Raw genomic sequence first — 13,483 nt, forward strand, 5'->3', positions numbered from 1 at the left:
ATGGAATGTTTTAAATTGTTTCACTAATTATATGTAACAGTATATGTTTGAATGTTTTTTTGTACATGGTGTGTAAATAAGGGAATTGGTTTGTCCTTTTTATGTTGTGTTGGAGTAATACAAAAAGAGACATATTTAGTAAATAAGAGAGCTAAAAGAAATAGAATCTTATCCAATGATTGATTTGGCAAAGGCCCGCCCCCGCAGGGGGCATCAGGGGCCGGCGCATTAACCGCTGCCGGGGACCCGGAAATGGCACTTTCAAAGCCGCAATAGCGGCAAAAACCAACAAAGGACGGGAGGAGCCCCCAAGGGCATCTGGCCAATGGGGGCACGGCAAGGAAACACACAAACCCTCCAATGGAAAGACACCACCCCGCCCTCAGCTTGGAGGGCGGACTAAAGACGTGGCTGCTCAGGCAGAAATCACTTTGGGTGCCACAAGGGACAGCGCGCAGGAGCGCAAAAGGAGACAAGATAAGTATATTTTTAATTTCCCCTTGCTTTAAATAGGGTTTGCTTATGCGGTTGTGCTATGCTCTATGTCCTTTGCGCGCTCCAACTTGTCAGGGGGCTTTCCTGCCGTGAGGTCTCGCTTACCTTAGGGCTGTCTCCCTCACGGCTAACACGCTCGGTGCTCCATTCACCAGCCCGAGACGCCGTTGAGCCTCCGGCAGCACCGGGTAGCCTCTTGGGCTGCTTCGAGTAGATTGGGCTCTACTGAGCCCGATTTCTGCTCAACAACTTGGGTTGCTATGCAACACGTCTAGCTCAACTTAGGAGCGGCAGGTAGTAACGGGTGGCGGGTAGAGTTACTGGGCAGCCTTGGGATAGCAACTTAACAGCTACTAACCCTGGCAGCTCTCGCTGGCTCGGTCCTGTAAGCCAGGCATGTCTACACATTAACTCTTTCGGTCCGAGGTTTTCCATTCCACTGGGGGAACTGGGAAAATAATTTCACGAGCGTGAATGGCAATTTCGCATCAGTTTCTGAAGAGCCGCAGACAGGGATGGCTCTCGGCTGCAGATGAAAGAAATAAAAACAAGGAGAGACGTGTGTCAAGATAGTAAGTGCTTGTCCAGATGTGCAACCCAACGCCAAGCGGATCTAAGGCTTGCATAATTCCCGTGCCTAGTTAGCCTCAAGGCGCTGTCACTCTGTGTTTGCGGTAAATTAGCAATGTAGAATGTCTCTTGCAAGATTACTTAAAGTGCACAGACAACTAAACCAAAAACCCACCTGCGTGTGAGATGGCTGGAAATGAAGGTTAAACAGGTTCTGTTGAGAATCCAATCCTTGACCTAGGACTAATACAAGCGCTCCGATGCCAAACTAAAGTCATACTATGCGCTTTACAAACGAATGATAACCGAGGGGACGTGTTCAAGAACCAGTGGCGGGAGCTCTAGATAGTTAGGACAGACATGGACGCTGAGAGCCGGCATGCACTGTTAAGCAGCGCAATTATATCCACTAAAACAAAAAGAAGGGGAGGCCGATTTTGCAAACTGTTCCCGTTATGCCACAACTACGATCTCCAGTTCCCGCGGGGCACTGGTCCGGATAGCAGAGCAGTGGATTATCAGGTTTAAGGTGTGTAAACATCGCAAAACAGATCAGGCACAAAGCGCCTCTATCGCAACTGCACATGAGCAGCAGGCGCCATCTTGGTTATAGCTGCATGGACGGACATTTGCAGTGCAGCGGGGCTCGCGTTTGTTCGAGCTTCAAGCGGTTTGCGTGGTGGCCTCTTGGCCAGGTTGTTTCTTGCCACACATTATAAAAAAAAAAAAAAAAAAAAAGGCAAGCACAGCGCTATGTAATAGGCAGCGTGACTTCAGAAAGCGAGGAAGCAGCGTGACCGCGCAGTGCAGACCCCAGCGCGACCGCGTTGCAGAAGTAATTGGCAGATAGGGTGGCCCAGGGACCGGGCTCAAGGGTTTTCGAGCTTTGCGTGTTTTTGGTTGTTGCCGGTGCTACCTAGGCGGACTGGGCACCGAGGGGGCATGGCGTGGGCATGCCTTTCACTGAGGGTAGGTGGTCTTGGGGAGCAGGACCGGATACCAATGAGGGACATCGGCATGACCCGGGCGCAGTTTAAAGCCCAAAATAGAGATTCCTTTATGGACGGAGCGCCTTGCACTCGCTCAGAGGAAGAAGAAGAAAAAAAAAAAAAAAAAAACTCTTTCCCCCCCCCCATGGGTCACCACGTGGTGAACGGGGATAAACAATGGTTGCAGTAGGAAGCGTGTTATCCGCTAAATGGGGGCGGCAGGGAAAAAATTGAAAATAAATACTCGCGCCCCCAGTGCCCGTGGTGCGCATGCAGCTGCTGAAATTAAATGAGCGAACAAAGAATACTGAGGCAGCATGACCCTGAAACCTTCTCAGGCCTTTGCTATCCAGTTAAAACCACCCCCTGCACCCTCAGTTTACGGTGCCTCAACAGGCTTAAGTCAGGCACCGGGTAGCATGGGTTGGGCGCCCAGCGGGACTGACCAAGGAAATCGTTTTTAGAATTTCCCCCCCCCCCCCAAAAAATAATAATAATAATAATAATATGAATGAATAAATAAATAAGTAATTTATATATATACAAATATATCAAATTTGGCCCTTTGGGCTTGGCAGAGGAAGAACGTAAAATGCTGATTAAAAAAAAAATATATATATATATATATATATATATATATATAAATGAATAAATAAATAATTTTTTTATATATATTTGTATATATATACAAATATATCAAATTTGGCCCTTTGGGCTTGGCAGAGGAAGAACGTAAAATGCGGATTAAAACTTCGGAAGCATCACTCAAAGAGGAGGTTAATTCGAAGGTTACGATGACATGCAAAAGGAGTAATGGAGTCGGGGGCAACTTATCGGGTCACGAAAGGCAGATAAAACTCACACAAATAAAAACATGCAGCAGTCATGAGGCATAACAGCCAATGATTCCGCCTATGTGGTGGGGGGACCACTTTTCGAGCTCCGGCACAACATCTGGTGACCCGGCGCAGAACAATTTAGAATGTAACAAGGGTCCTCAAGTAACTGCTCCAACATTTGCGCTATTTGGTAAGCTGCGATAAGCAAATAAATTAATTAAAGCAGCAACCTTATCAGTCCAAGGGGAGGTTAACGCATGATTGTTATGGTGCAAGAAAACCCAGACGGTCAATATGTTTATTATCATATGACTACATTGTTACGTATAACACTCCCCTCACTACTACAATATTCGATGGGGCTAACGACACCTCTACAAAAGCAGTGTCACAGTAGTTGCAGAAGCATGGGGCAAAAGGGAGTGTAAGCATGATGGCCCGAGGAAGGTCAGCACCACATGATCAGAGATGCAACAGTGCCAATGTGGACGGCACACATAAAAGGAGGAACATTCTGAAAAGTTGAGCCAGGTGAACGATTCCGGGTGCAGGTGTACGTCCTGTCAAGATATCAGGAACATTTAGGGGGGAAGTATTTAAAAAAAAAAAAAAAAAAGTCACAAATAGCAAGATTCAAGGGAAACTTAACAAGAAAACTAGTAATTGTACGCAGCGATGGCGTAACAAAACTGGCAGCAGGTTCACTATTTGACCTTGCACGACGTTAATAATTATCACACCCAAATGAACAAAAATTGCAGTGCATAGTATAAGAGGTAAGCAACAGAGCTTGGCATGCACCAAGTTGTACACGTAAATAATGAGTATCTGTGTCCCCTCCCTCCTTGTTTCCTTTCATGTACTGTATCTTCGAGGGGAGATGACATACAGAAGGGCGGAAGAGGCAGAGTGCAACGGGCGCGATGGGGAAGAATTCAGAGGAGGCACACCTTACTTCAACTTCCCACAGCAGATGGATAACCCAGCGCTCGTTTTTAATTAAGGGCATTCCCATGATAATGGTAACAGCTGACAACCCAAGGCAACAGTCTCTCTGAGACTGGAGATTAAAAAAGGTACCCATCCCCAAAGATCCGGGAGGCATAATTTAATCAGAACCGAACACAGCACGTCTAGGCTGCGTCAGTAAAGATTAAAAGTGGCCTGGAGGCTGTCACAAGGACAGTGCGGCAAAATCAGTGATCCTTGGGAGGCCTGACGGCTGGGACACTGGGGTGCCCTGGTGAAGATCGGAGAGGTAACCAAGGGTGGCACCGAAAAGATGAAAATGAACAAACCCCAATAAACAAAAGGGGGGAGCCGCCTGGCGACGTAAGCCCCTCAGGCGGCGTGGCGGTAAAAGGGGCACGTTGGTTGGTAAAGGAGCCACACCGGTGGGCGGTGTGCCAGAGAAAGGCTACTTACCTGGGGATGCCTTACGGCAGGGTAAGGAGGCCGATGGGGGAGTAAGCGGAGCACGGCACTCGCGGCCCAGACCCGCCGGTTGGCAGGGCACAAAATGGACAGACAAGGTAGCGAGTTGAGCCTAACAGCACTAAGAGGTTACCCCCATCACAATCAGAGTAAAGAACCAACAAAAAATGGACCACCCCGAAAACAGCATGGAGGATGGCCTCAACAACAATAGGTGTCAGAATTATGACAAGCAAATGACAAGGACATGAGTGATTTATAGCAGAGATGATGTCATGCAGCAAAGTTATAATCCTGGAGAAATGATTTATGTATGAGCTATCAACTGTGATTTACGACCTGTAAACAAATTAGGTTTTACAAACATAACGAAAGAAATGTGTGACACTCAAAATGATTCATGACATTGTAATAATTTATGGCCTTGTCATTGTGATTTATGACTGAACATGTGAGTTATGAGGTCAAAGGTTGTGTCGCCAGAGTCTATGCATGTAATAAAACTGTGGCCCAGTATTCCCACAACAGAATGTTAACACACTTGTCTGTGAATTTGTTCATAAATGTATATGGGGAATTACAATAATTGGAGCGGGCCAAGTGCGGGGGTTAAATATTATCATTGTTGATATATCAATATCTATCCACTTTGTGTAAATTTGTTGGTTAAATATAATCACCAAAATGTGGCAAGCAAGGAAAAACAATGTTTGGTAAGCGTCCGTGACTAAGCTAGAGAAACGTTCATTCATCGCCAGAACACAGCTCCCTCCTCCGAACGTTTTGAAAAAAATCCTCCTGTTATCTGCACAACGTCACTTCTCTCAGTTTGTGTTTTATAGATATTTACATCGCTCTTGCTTATCTAGAGACAAACGTGGCAAATAAAAAGCTGAACAGTTTAACTTAAACGAATTCGAAATGAATACGTCTCAATTACATTTGCACCAATACAGGTTGTACCACTGGCAGTGTGTATGAAGTTAACGTAGGTGTAGTGCGCGAAAAAACATAAAACAATATAAGGCTTTAAAAGTAGCGGAGACTGTGACATTTGAGGCACGCTTTGGGTGTTAGCCCTCTTCCTCTGTATTAGTACCCTCTCCACGAATACCCCGTCAATGGCTTTCTGCCAGGTTCTTACATCGGATGGTGTGAAAGCCACAGCGTGGCTGCTTCTCGAAGCTCTCTCCAAGTTTTAGGGCTCTCTCCTTGCTGTCGAAGATGGGGAAAGCTGCGCCATTCATCCTCCAACCCGACACGCGCTGTCACCGCTTACCATCTGTTGAACTCGAAAGAGTGGGGTTGGGAGCAATGAAGTCTGCCAAGAAAACTTTTCCTACTTCAGCAGACAGGCGCGCGCACAGAGTGCTGGGGAAATGCCAGGCTCGCGCGCTTGGGCTCCTAACGGCATGCATACACACACACGTTTGTGAAACCAGCAGTCAATGTCGTGTCAACTGGGCGGACATCTTTGCGGGTTAATAAAAAAAAAAAAGAGTGAACCATGCCTGAGATATTTATAAATGTCCATATTTTGAAAGTACCACTCTGAATGCAATAACCTAACCCTAAGAACATTTCATATAAAATATATCTTCCAAAAATGAATTAAACTTGAAGTATACCTAGAGATATTAGTAATTTGTATTTTTACTGTGTAGATTCCTCCATGATAACTTCCATAGTTAACTTAAAAAACTACTGAATTGTGTTACCGCTTGTTTCCCACTGAGATACCGGTTGCCATTTTAAGACGGACGGTGATTTTAATGCGGTTCCGTTAGCTCATAATTTTCAGTCCTTTATCGATGTTAATATCATGATGGCTTTAAGTCTCGTCACCTAAACTACGCTGACAAGCAAAAAAAAACGAGAAAATGGGGGCTAATTTGGCGACCTGAGCTGATACAGAATTTGGGAAGCTTTTATTTGAATGCCGGGGTTGTGCCTGGATGAAGCGTTTACACCCAATGGTCACCCTTAAATGGTATACTTTGTATGTTTTTTTGTTCGTTCTATATTAATACAATATGGAAGATCCATATAAATAATTATGTGGGAAACTTGATTAGAAATGTGTGAAGTTAGTTGTCGCGAGTAGCTTGTTTTTGTACCTTAAAAACGTGGTTTTTTTGTGCATACAGTAACGTGTTAGCGGACATTTTTCCGTAACAGACCGGCCACAATCGGGTACTCTATACCACCCTACTACGTATGCCTCCTCTCGTGAAGGAGGAGCCTTCCGCGATAGACATACCCTGGCATAAGAGCACTTCTTTGTGACATATATAAATTGCTGTCGTAGGCAGATTATTTTTTTTATTCTGTTTGAAAATCATTGTCCCTAAAACACCGGTACTGCGGGAACAAGCAACGCAGGTTTCTACTGCTGCTACGGTAGTAACTTGTCATAGCGAGACGTCACTAGCGTTCCTCAGACAAGTTTCTCTTACCTAACATGGCCACCAGCTTTTCCATTTGCTGAAACGTCCTCTAGTGTTTAGAGACGGTAGTCAGCCAGAGTCGCTGGTTGCTAGGGCCCGTGATTCTCTTAAAACGGATGTTGGGAACACGGCTGCTCGTTTTCCTCTTTTTGATAGGAAAATAAGGTAATATAAAATTCTCCACTACTCTCTGTTACATACTACTCTAGAGACCACTCCGATGCAATTCATTATTTTATAAACGTATTACATCACTTCGTATTTTAATTCATCCCTTTGGAGAGAAAGTGTCGGTATTTTTCAACTTCTAATGTTATTCTCAAGACGGGTCTTTTAGACAACTACGTGTTTCTTCTATAAAAAAGAATAATGCATGATATAACTTCCTTGAGGGGGTAACGGTCAGCGGGATTCGTCCATGTCTGTTAACCCCAAGAGCATGAAGTGTTGGCTCCATTCGCTTTGAATGACTACAGTGCGGGCGTCAAAGATTTTAAAACAGTTAATTTTATTATGCGGTAAAAGATTAACAGCCTGATTTGTCTGAGTGAACTATATTTTCAAACTGAAAGTCGTAACGATACAAGTATAACTTGCAATTGAGTTATTTCGCATACAACAGCGCCGCTTTCTAAATTATGTCTTTAACAAGGTACCTAAAACCCGGGTTGCAACCTGGCCTTTTTTTTTTTTTACAGGCATGACCAATATTTTCACATTTACCACCCAAACCGGTATTTTCCCCTCATCCGTACATGCTTTAAATATTATTCTTCAGAAGAAGTTTCTTCAACGTGTTCTAGAGCAACCTTAATGATTCTTAGCCGATAAAGTAAACAAAATCAGAAATGTCATGTTAAAAACGAATATAACCAGTTTAGTATTAAAGTTGTATTTAAGTATCATACAGGCCCTTTGCAGAATCTTAAACCTGAACAAATGGCTGGTATTTTTCTCTGGGAAAAGTGTCAACCCTACAAAGAACTGGGGTATTACCTTCCCTTACAATTGTAATGTCTGTCTAAGCTTTCTTAAATATGGTTTATAAAGAAGCTTTGTCCGCTTCTTCTCTTTGCTTCATATAGTAAGTGTTTATTTATTGGCAAGATCAGAGGCTTGGACCAGCCCTATCTCTAAGCAAATTCATGTTTGTGGTATCCCATTACGTAATTTTGATGAAGTGCAAATACATTTAGCGATTAAACTGTTTATGTTTGTGTTTAAGTTGCCATTTTTTGTGTGTCTAGTTTGCCATAGTAAGCTACATCTCGATAAAAATAGTTTAGCTTTAGATGCCGTTTAGACTTCATTGCTGGACCTTCCTTTGTAGGTCACAAATCTTGTAAATCCACAAACTGCGGTCATGCAACATTGTTGATGATTTAGAACGTGTTTTGACCTCTTTCATCTCTGTCTCCGTCCCCTTGTCCGTCGAGGCTGACCAGGATGCCATAATGGAATCTTGGGCAAGCAGCAGCCGAAAGTGGGAGAAGAGAGACGTGGCGGTTTGAGCTGTTCGTTGTATCCGTCCCGTATTGGAATAAACTTCCAATACAGAAGGAACTTTCTTCCTTACCTTCGGCACAGATTCATTTTCCTTCACCCCTCCCCAACACTGGCGACGAAGATGGGATTTGCTTGCATGATGTTGCTTGTTGTTGCATGGCAAAGCCCAACATATTAGTAATCTTACTAATTTAATTCTTCTACCATATATAGACCAGCTGGAGTTCTGACACAGTTTCCCAAAAGGTATTATCCTGTGTTTATTCATATTAATTGTCAATTACTTTTATTGGTTATATGTTTGAAGCACGTTCGAAAGAACCATGAGTTGTCTGCAAGAAGGACCACGTTGTCTGAACAGGTTAGGCTGTGAATTCTGGTCCCATCCAAGTTTATTGTATGGCTGTTGGTGTTTTGTAGGATGGTAGATAGGCCATCCATATATATCCAAAACAAAATAAGTGCCAAGATAAAATTTGTTTAGTCCCCTTAGGTGTGCAAAATCTCAGCCAAAGGGCCTACCCCATTTGTTAATTTTATTCTTACCAGGTATATGGTGAAGTTGAGTTATCAAATGTAATAACGAAGGTTTGATAGCCACTGTTATTTAAACAAAAGATGCCCCTGAGAAACTTTGTTGAAAGTGGAACTGAGGTATGTGACGCAGGTGTACAATTTTGCTTTGAACTATCAGGCTTGACTGATGAGCATTGTAGGCCAAAGATGTCATCAAACATGGAACACTTCTGTCTTAAACCAATTTGCGTAAAAGCTACAAAAATACTGCTTAAACGTCTTGTTTCTCCAGCAGGATTCTTGGAAAGATCTTGCCATCAATGTCATTCTCACTGATCTCCAGTTCCTGAAACTGATCCATTAAATTAATTTCAAACTGTATTGCCAGGCTTATAAAACCATTCAACAGGATGGAGATGCCTTATCCAGACTTCACATCATGTCTGGGGGACACCGAAGACTCATACATTCAGGGTCCCTGCAGCTTGAGGTACCATGATTTTACACCTCATTGCTTAAAATGCTCTTATGTAGGTGCCACCTCTAATGGTTGGAGTTTCATGCACCTTAACATCAGAACAAAACTCACCCTTCCCTCTATAAGCAAAACACTGAAAACGCATCTTGTCCTCCTGTTATTGCACTAATATTTTTTTCTTCTTGCCAGGACTATAGAATTTTATAAAATATCTACTTGCTCAGGGACTAGATGCTCTAGAAAACCCACTGCCTCGTTAAAAAACAAAACAAAAAAAACACTGGTCTCATTTGATGTAATGCATTAAGGTGCCAAATTATGGCAGCATTATTATTATTATATCTGATCTATAACAGCGTCTCTGATTATGCCTGAGCTCAAATTAGGTCAATCTCCGATCCTACATCGCTCTGATTACACCGGGCTCTGAACATAAGAATGTTCTATTTATCTTAAATCTTTGACTATTCAAATGCTTGGCATTTGCAAAAACCCTGCTTATGAATAGACTCTGTTCAGGCTAGTTTTCCAATAACTATAGAGCTCCAAATGTGACAGCACTATCATTATAATCGAGTGTTGATAATAGAAATCAGGATAGATCTTTGCACTTTTTCTTACTTTAATTTCGGAGTAAGTGTCTTGTGAACTGTGCTTGGAAATTTACTTTTAAACATTCACTTGATTTTCCAAATGCTACTGCCAGTAAGCTTAGTTTCTACTTACAGTCTGAACATAAGTTGACAACGGAGGATCGTTGATCATTGAGGTCACCTGCAGTCTTCACTTGACATGATTACCTTTTTAGGTTGAGCGCGCAAGCGCTCTGACGTGTTGTAATCTATCTGTGGGCTTGTAACCACTCGCACTGCATGCCCATCGCTATCACTCGTTAATGGGCTTGTCTTTAAACAATCCTTTATCATCATTGATAAATGCTTTACGTTTGTACCCCTTTGGGGCGATTTTGTTACCACCTTGGCCATCAACCCTGTTACATGGAGAATTACACATTTGCAGCTACATTTGATTGTGAGAACTTGTTTTACCTTTTGTGTTTCTCCAACGCTCTCATGCTCATGGCAGCCATGGAGCTTTGAATTGGCTTTCTTATATCAAGTGTTTTACTTTTCATTTTCAGTTTATGTGGCAAGAAAAGTACAATGAGAAATGTACAAAGCCACTAGCTCTAACTCAAGCAAACACAAGACCAATTGCATTGCAAATGCTTGTTTGTTTTGTTTTTGCGCGGGGATTGGAGTGCAGTTTTCCTTTTAGTTACCTTAGCATAGTTTGGGGAAAAAGAGAAGAAAGACAAGCAATAACACATTGTAGGAGGCTGGCCCTCTATGTAATGTGCAAAGCCAGGCACACTGTGCGGGGGGTCGAGGCAACCAGACGGTGTATAGAGGTAAAAACTATTTTGCCTAATGCTCTAATTTTTAAGGTAGTTTGGTCAAGCAGTTGGGCCAATCTTGGAGCAGTGCAAATCGTTTGTTGTACCTACAGTATTAATCATGCAACTCACACATTCTAAGGAATAACTCAAGACCAATTTATAACAATACTTCAGTTTTTTTATGTAATTTTCAAGACACAGATTATATAAATTGGTTAGGTACTTTTTGAGATATTGATGTTTGAATTTTAAGAAAAATAGTCTTTTTGTGCGTAATTACGCACCATACAAAGCAATGGAAATTCACTTTTAAAAATACATATAAAATGACAGTTACTTTACCAAGTTCTTCTTTTGCAGGTTGGTCGAGGTTGTCAGTGGGCACACTGTGCCGGCTGGAGAAGTTTGAGCAGATCCTGGTTCCGGCAGGAGCAGTGATGAAGTCTCTGGAGCTGGTGCATGGCCACTGCTGGTGACCACTTGGAAAAGGCCTGTGCAGGTAAGTTTAGAGGTGGTTCCTTGGGGTCCCCTTGGAGTGTTAAGGTCGTAAGGGGTGAGGGACCCTTAGGGAACAGCAGGTTCTTTGTTGCACGGCAAAGGGCGGCCAGCTGCACAGCAAATCGGTGAGCCAGGAGCTGTGCGCAAAGACTTTCTTTGGATCTGGAGGTCAGTCACTTTAAGGGTAGTTTGCAGGACAACGAGGTCACTCTGGCGGGAGGTCCAGGGTGTTCCTGAAGTCCCTCGACTGCGGCTTCTTCCTGGTCCCTTTTCAGTGCTGGGCGGGCTGGTTTTCCAGTTGTACGACATCAGCTCACCAGTACCAAGGATAGTGGTATGGTTCGACCACTGGAGGGTGCTGTAACACCAAGCTTAGCACACTTGCGGGGCTTGTCCTCGTGGTCGTTGATGTGTCATTGTGTCCGACTGTGACTTACGGTTCGGGAGTTAGCGGCCGGTCAGTGAAGCAACCCTCACTGGGTTGCTGGTTTCTTCTTTGTTGCAGAGTGGTACTTCCACTCTGGAGGGAGCTCTTGGGCGATTGCAAAGCCTGGAGGTCCTCAGGGGTTCTTGAGGTAAGTCCAGTTGTCCAACTTCTCAGCAGCTATTGTCGGGTCATGGGTGCAGCACGCAGGGTGTGGCGCCTTTTCTTTGTGCAGCAGGTCCACAGTTTTCGTTCCTTGGATCTTCTTGGTGCTAGTCTTCTTTTTCTCCTTTGAATCTGATTTCTTTGTCTAGAGATGCCTACTAAATACTGCATTTAGTGGGCATTTTAGGGGGAACCTGGTAGTGTCCAATGGGACACCTACCTTTGGGTGGCTACACCCACTATAGTGACCACTTCCTGTAGGAAGGGTCACTTACGTATCCCTGATTGGCTATTTTCCTTCCATCTAAGATGGAGGAAAATGAAATGTAGTGTCCACCTCGTAGGCAACATCTTAGGTGTGGTGCATGGCAGGTGGGGCCACTCCCCCTATACTTTGTGCAGTTTTCCCACCTTTGCTCCCACCAAAAGTGGGGGTTTGCAAAGGGGTTGACCATCTGCTGCTAGGGAGCAGGCCTTTTACTCATAGCGGGAAGGCTGTTAGATTTTCTCCACGAGTGGGAGTTAATTACATCAGACTCTTGGGTGCTGAGCATAGTGGGAAAAGGTTATGCCCTTCCTTTTCGGAAGTTTCCTCCCAGCCCCCCCCCCCCCCTTCCGTTCACATCATTAATTTTACACGTAAGAGCATCTCATGTTGTTTCAGCAGGAGGTGCATGTCCTTTTGTTAAAAGATGCAGCGGAGTTGGTTCCGGAGCAGGAAAAGGGGCAGGGATGTTATTCAAGGTATTTCCTGATTCCCAAGAAGGATGGTCGTTTGAGGCCTATCCTGGATCTGATGATTTTAAACTGGTTCCTCAAACAGGAGAAGTTCAAAATGCTGACCCTAGCACAGTTGCTGGAAGACTGGATGGTGTGTATCGACTTACAGGATACTTATTTTCATATCCCTATTCTGAAGTCTCACAGGAAGTATCACCAGTTCATGATAGGGTTGCAACACTACCAGTTTGCTGTCCTTCCTTTTGGTCTTAATTCCACACTTCAAGTCTTCACGAAGGTGATGGCAGTGGTTGCAGTGGACCTCAGAAGGAAGGGAATATCTGTATTCCCTTACCTGGACGATTGGCTGATCAAAGCTGGGTCCCAAGAGCTCGTGCTGCATCATTTGTGGTTGACAACCCAGTTGTTGTTCAACCTGGTCTTTATGGTAAATGTGCCCAAATCTCTCCTGGAGCCCTCTCAGCGCCTCCTGTTCATAGGGGCAGGACTGGACACAACATTGAATTGGACCTATCCTCCTCCACAGAGGATTCAGGACATTCAGGCGATGATTCCAGTGTTTCAAAATGGAGCGGCTGTTCCAGTCCTCAAGGTCCTATGTCTGCTCAGTCTGTTCGCTTCCTGCATTCTGTTGGTCACTTATGCATGTTGGCATATGAGGGCTCTCCATTGGTGCCTCCACAAGCAGTGGTTTCAACATAAAGGGGATGGTGAGGAGTCAATGATCTCCAGAGATGCTGCAGTGGATCTACGATGGTGGACTGTGGACGGCAACCTCTCAAGGAAGACTGTTTTGTCTTCCACATCCAGTGACCACAGCTATAACGGATGCTTCCACTCCAGGGTGGGGAGCTCATCTGGGGGACCTGGAGATCAAAAGCCATAGGTCTCCAGTAGAACAGATGTTTTCCATCAATCTGTTAGAATTGCTGGCGATACTCTGGCTCTCAAGGTCTTCCTCCCATCTATTTGTGGTCAGTCA

At 44.1% G+C, this 13,483-nt stretch overlaps 2 protein-coding genes across 4 annotated transcripts in view; one reads left to right on the top strand and one right to left on the bottom strand.

Annotated features, from left to right (window-relative positions):
* The window catches only part of EAF2 (ELL associated factor 2), a 269,229-nt gene extending 263,521 nt beyond the window's left edge, over positions 1-5,708 (bottom strand). The window contains exon 1 of the mRNA XM_069224272.1: positions 5,472-5,708. Coding sequence (XP_069080373.1) covers positions 5,472-5,574 — 103 coding nt within the window. The 5' untranslated portion in view covers positions 5,575-5,708. The remainder of the gene's footprint in view (positions 1-5,471) is intronic.
* A 435-nt stretch (positions 5,709-6,143) lies between these two features.
* IQCB1 (IQ motif containing B1) overlaps positions 6,144-13,483 on the top strand; it is a 202,398-nt gene continuing 195,058 nt past the window's right edge. The window contains exons 1-2 of one of the 3 annotated variants that reach the window (XM_069224273.1): positions 6,855-6,939; positions 11,034-11,172. Coding sequence is in view for 1 of the 3 variants with exons in the window: in XM_069224275.1 (XP_069080376.1) it covers positions 6,315-6,317 (3 nt within the window). In the remaining 2 variants the exon portion in view is untranslated. Of the gene's footprint in view, positions 6,318-6,837; positions 6,940-11,033; positions 11,173-13,483 lie in introns of those variants that run through there. The other 2 variants (XM_069224275.1, XM_069224274.1) reach the window with 2 other exon arrangements.

This window comes from Pleurodeles waltl, chromosome 3_1 (genome assembly GCF_031143425.1).
Source record: "Pleurodeles waltl isolate 20211129_DDA chromosome 3_1, aPleWal1.hap1.20221129, whole genome shotgun sequence".
In the NCBI taxonomy this organism is placed as follows: domain Eukaryota; kingdom Metazoa; phylum Chordata; class Amphibia; order Caudata; family Salamandridae; genus Pleurodeles; species Pleurodeles waltl.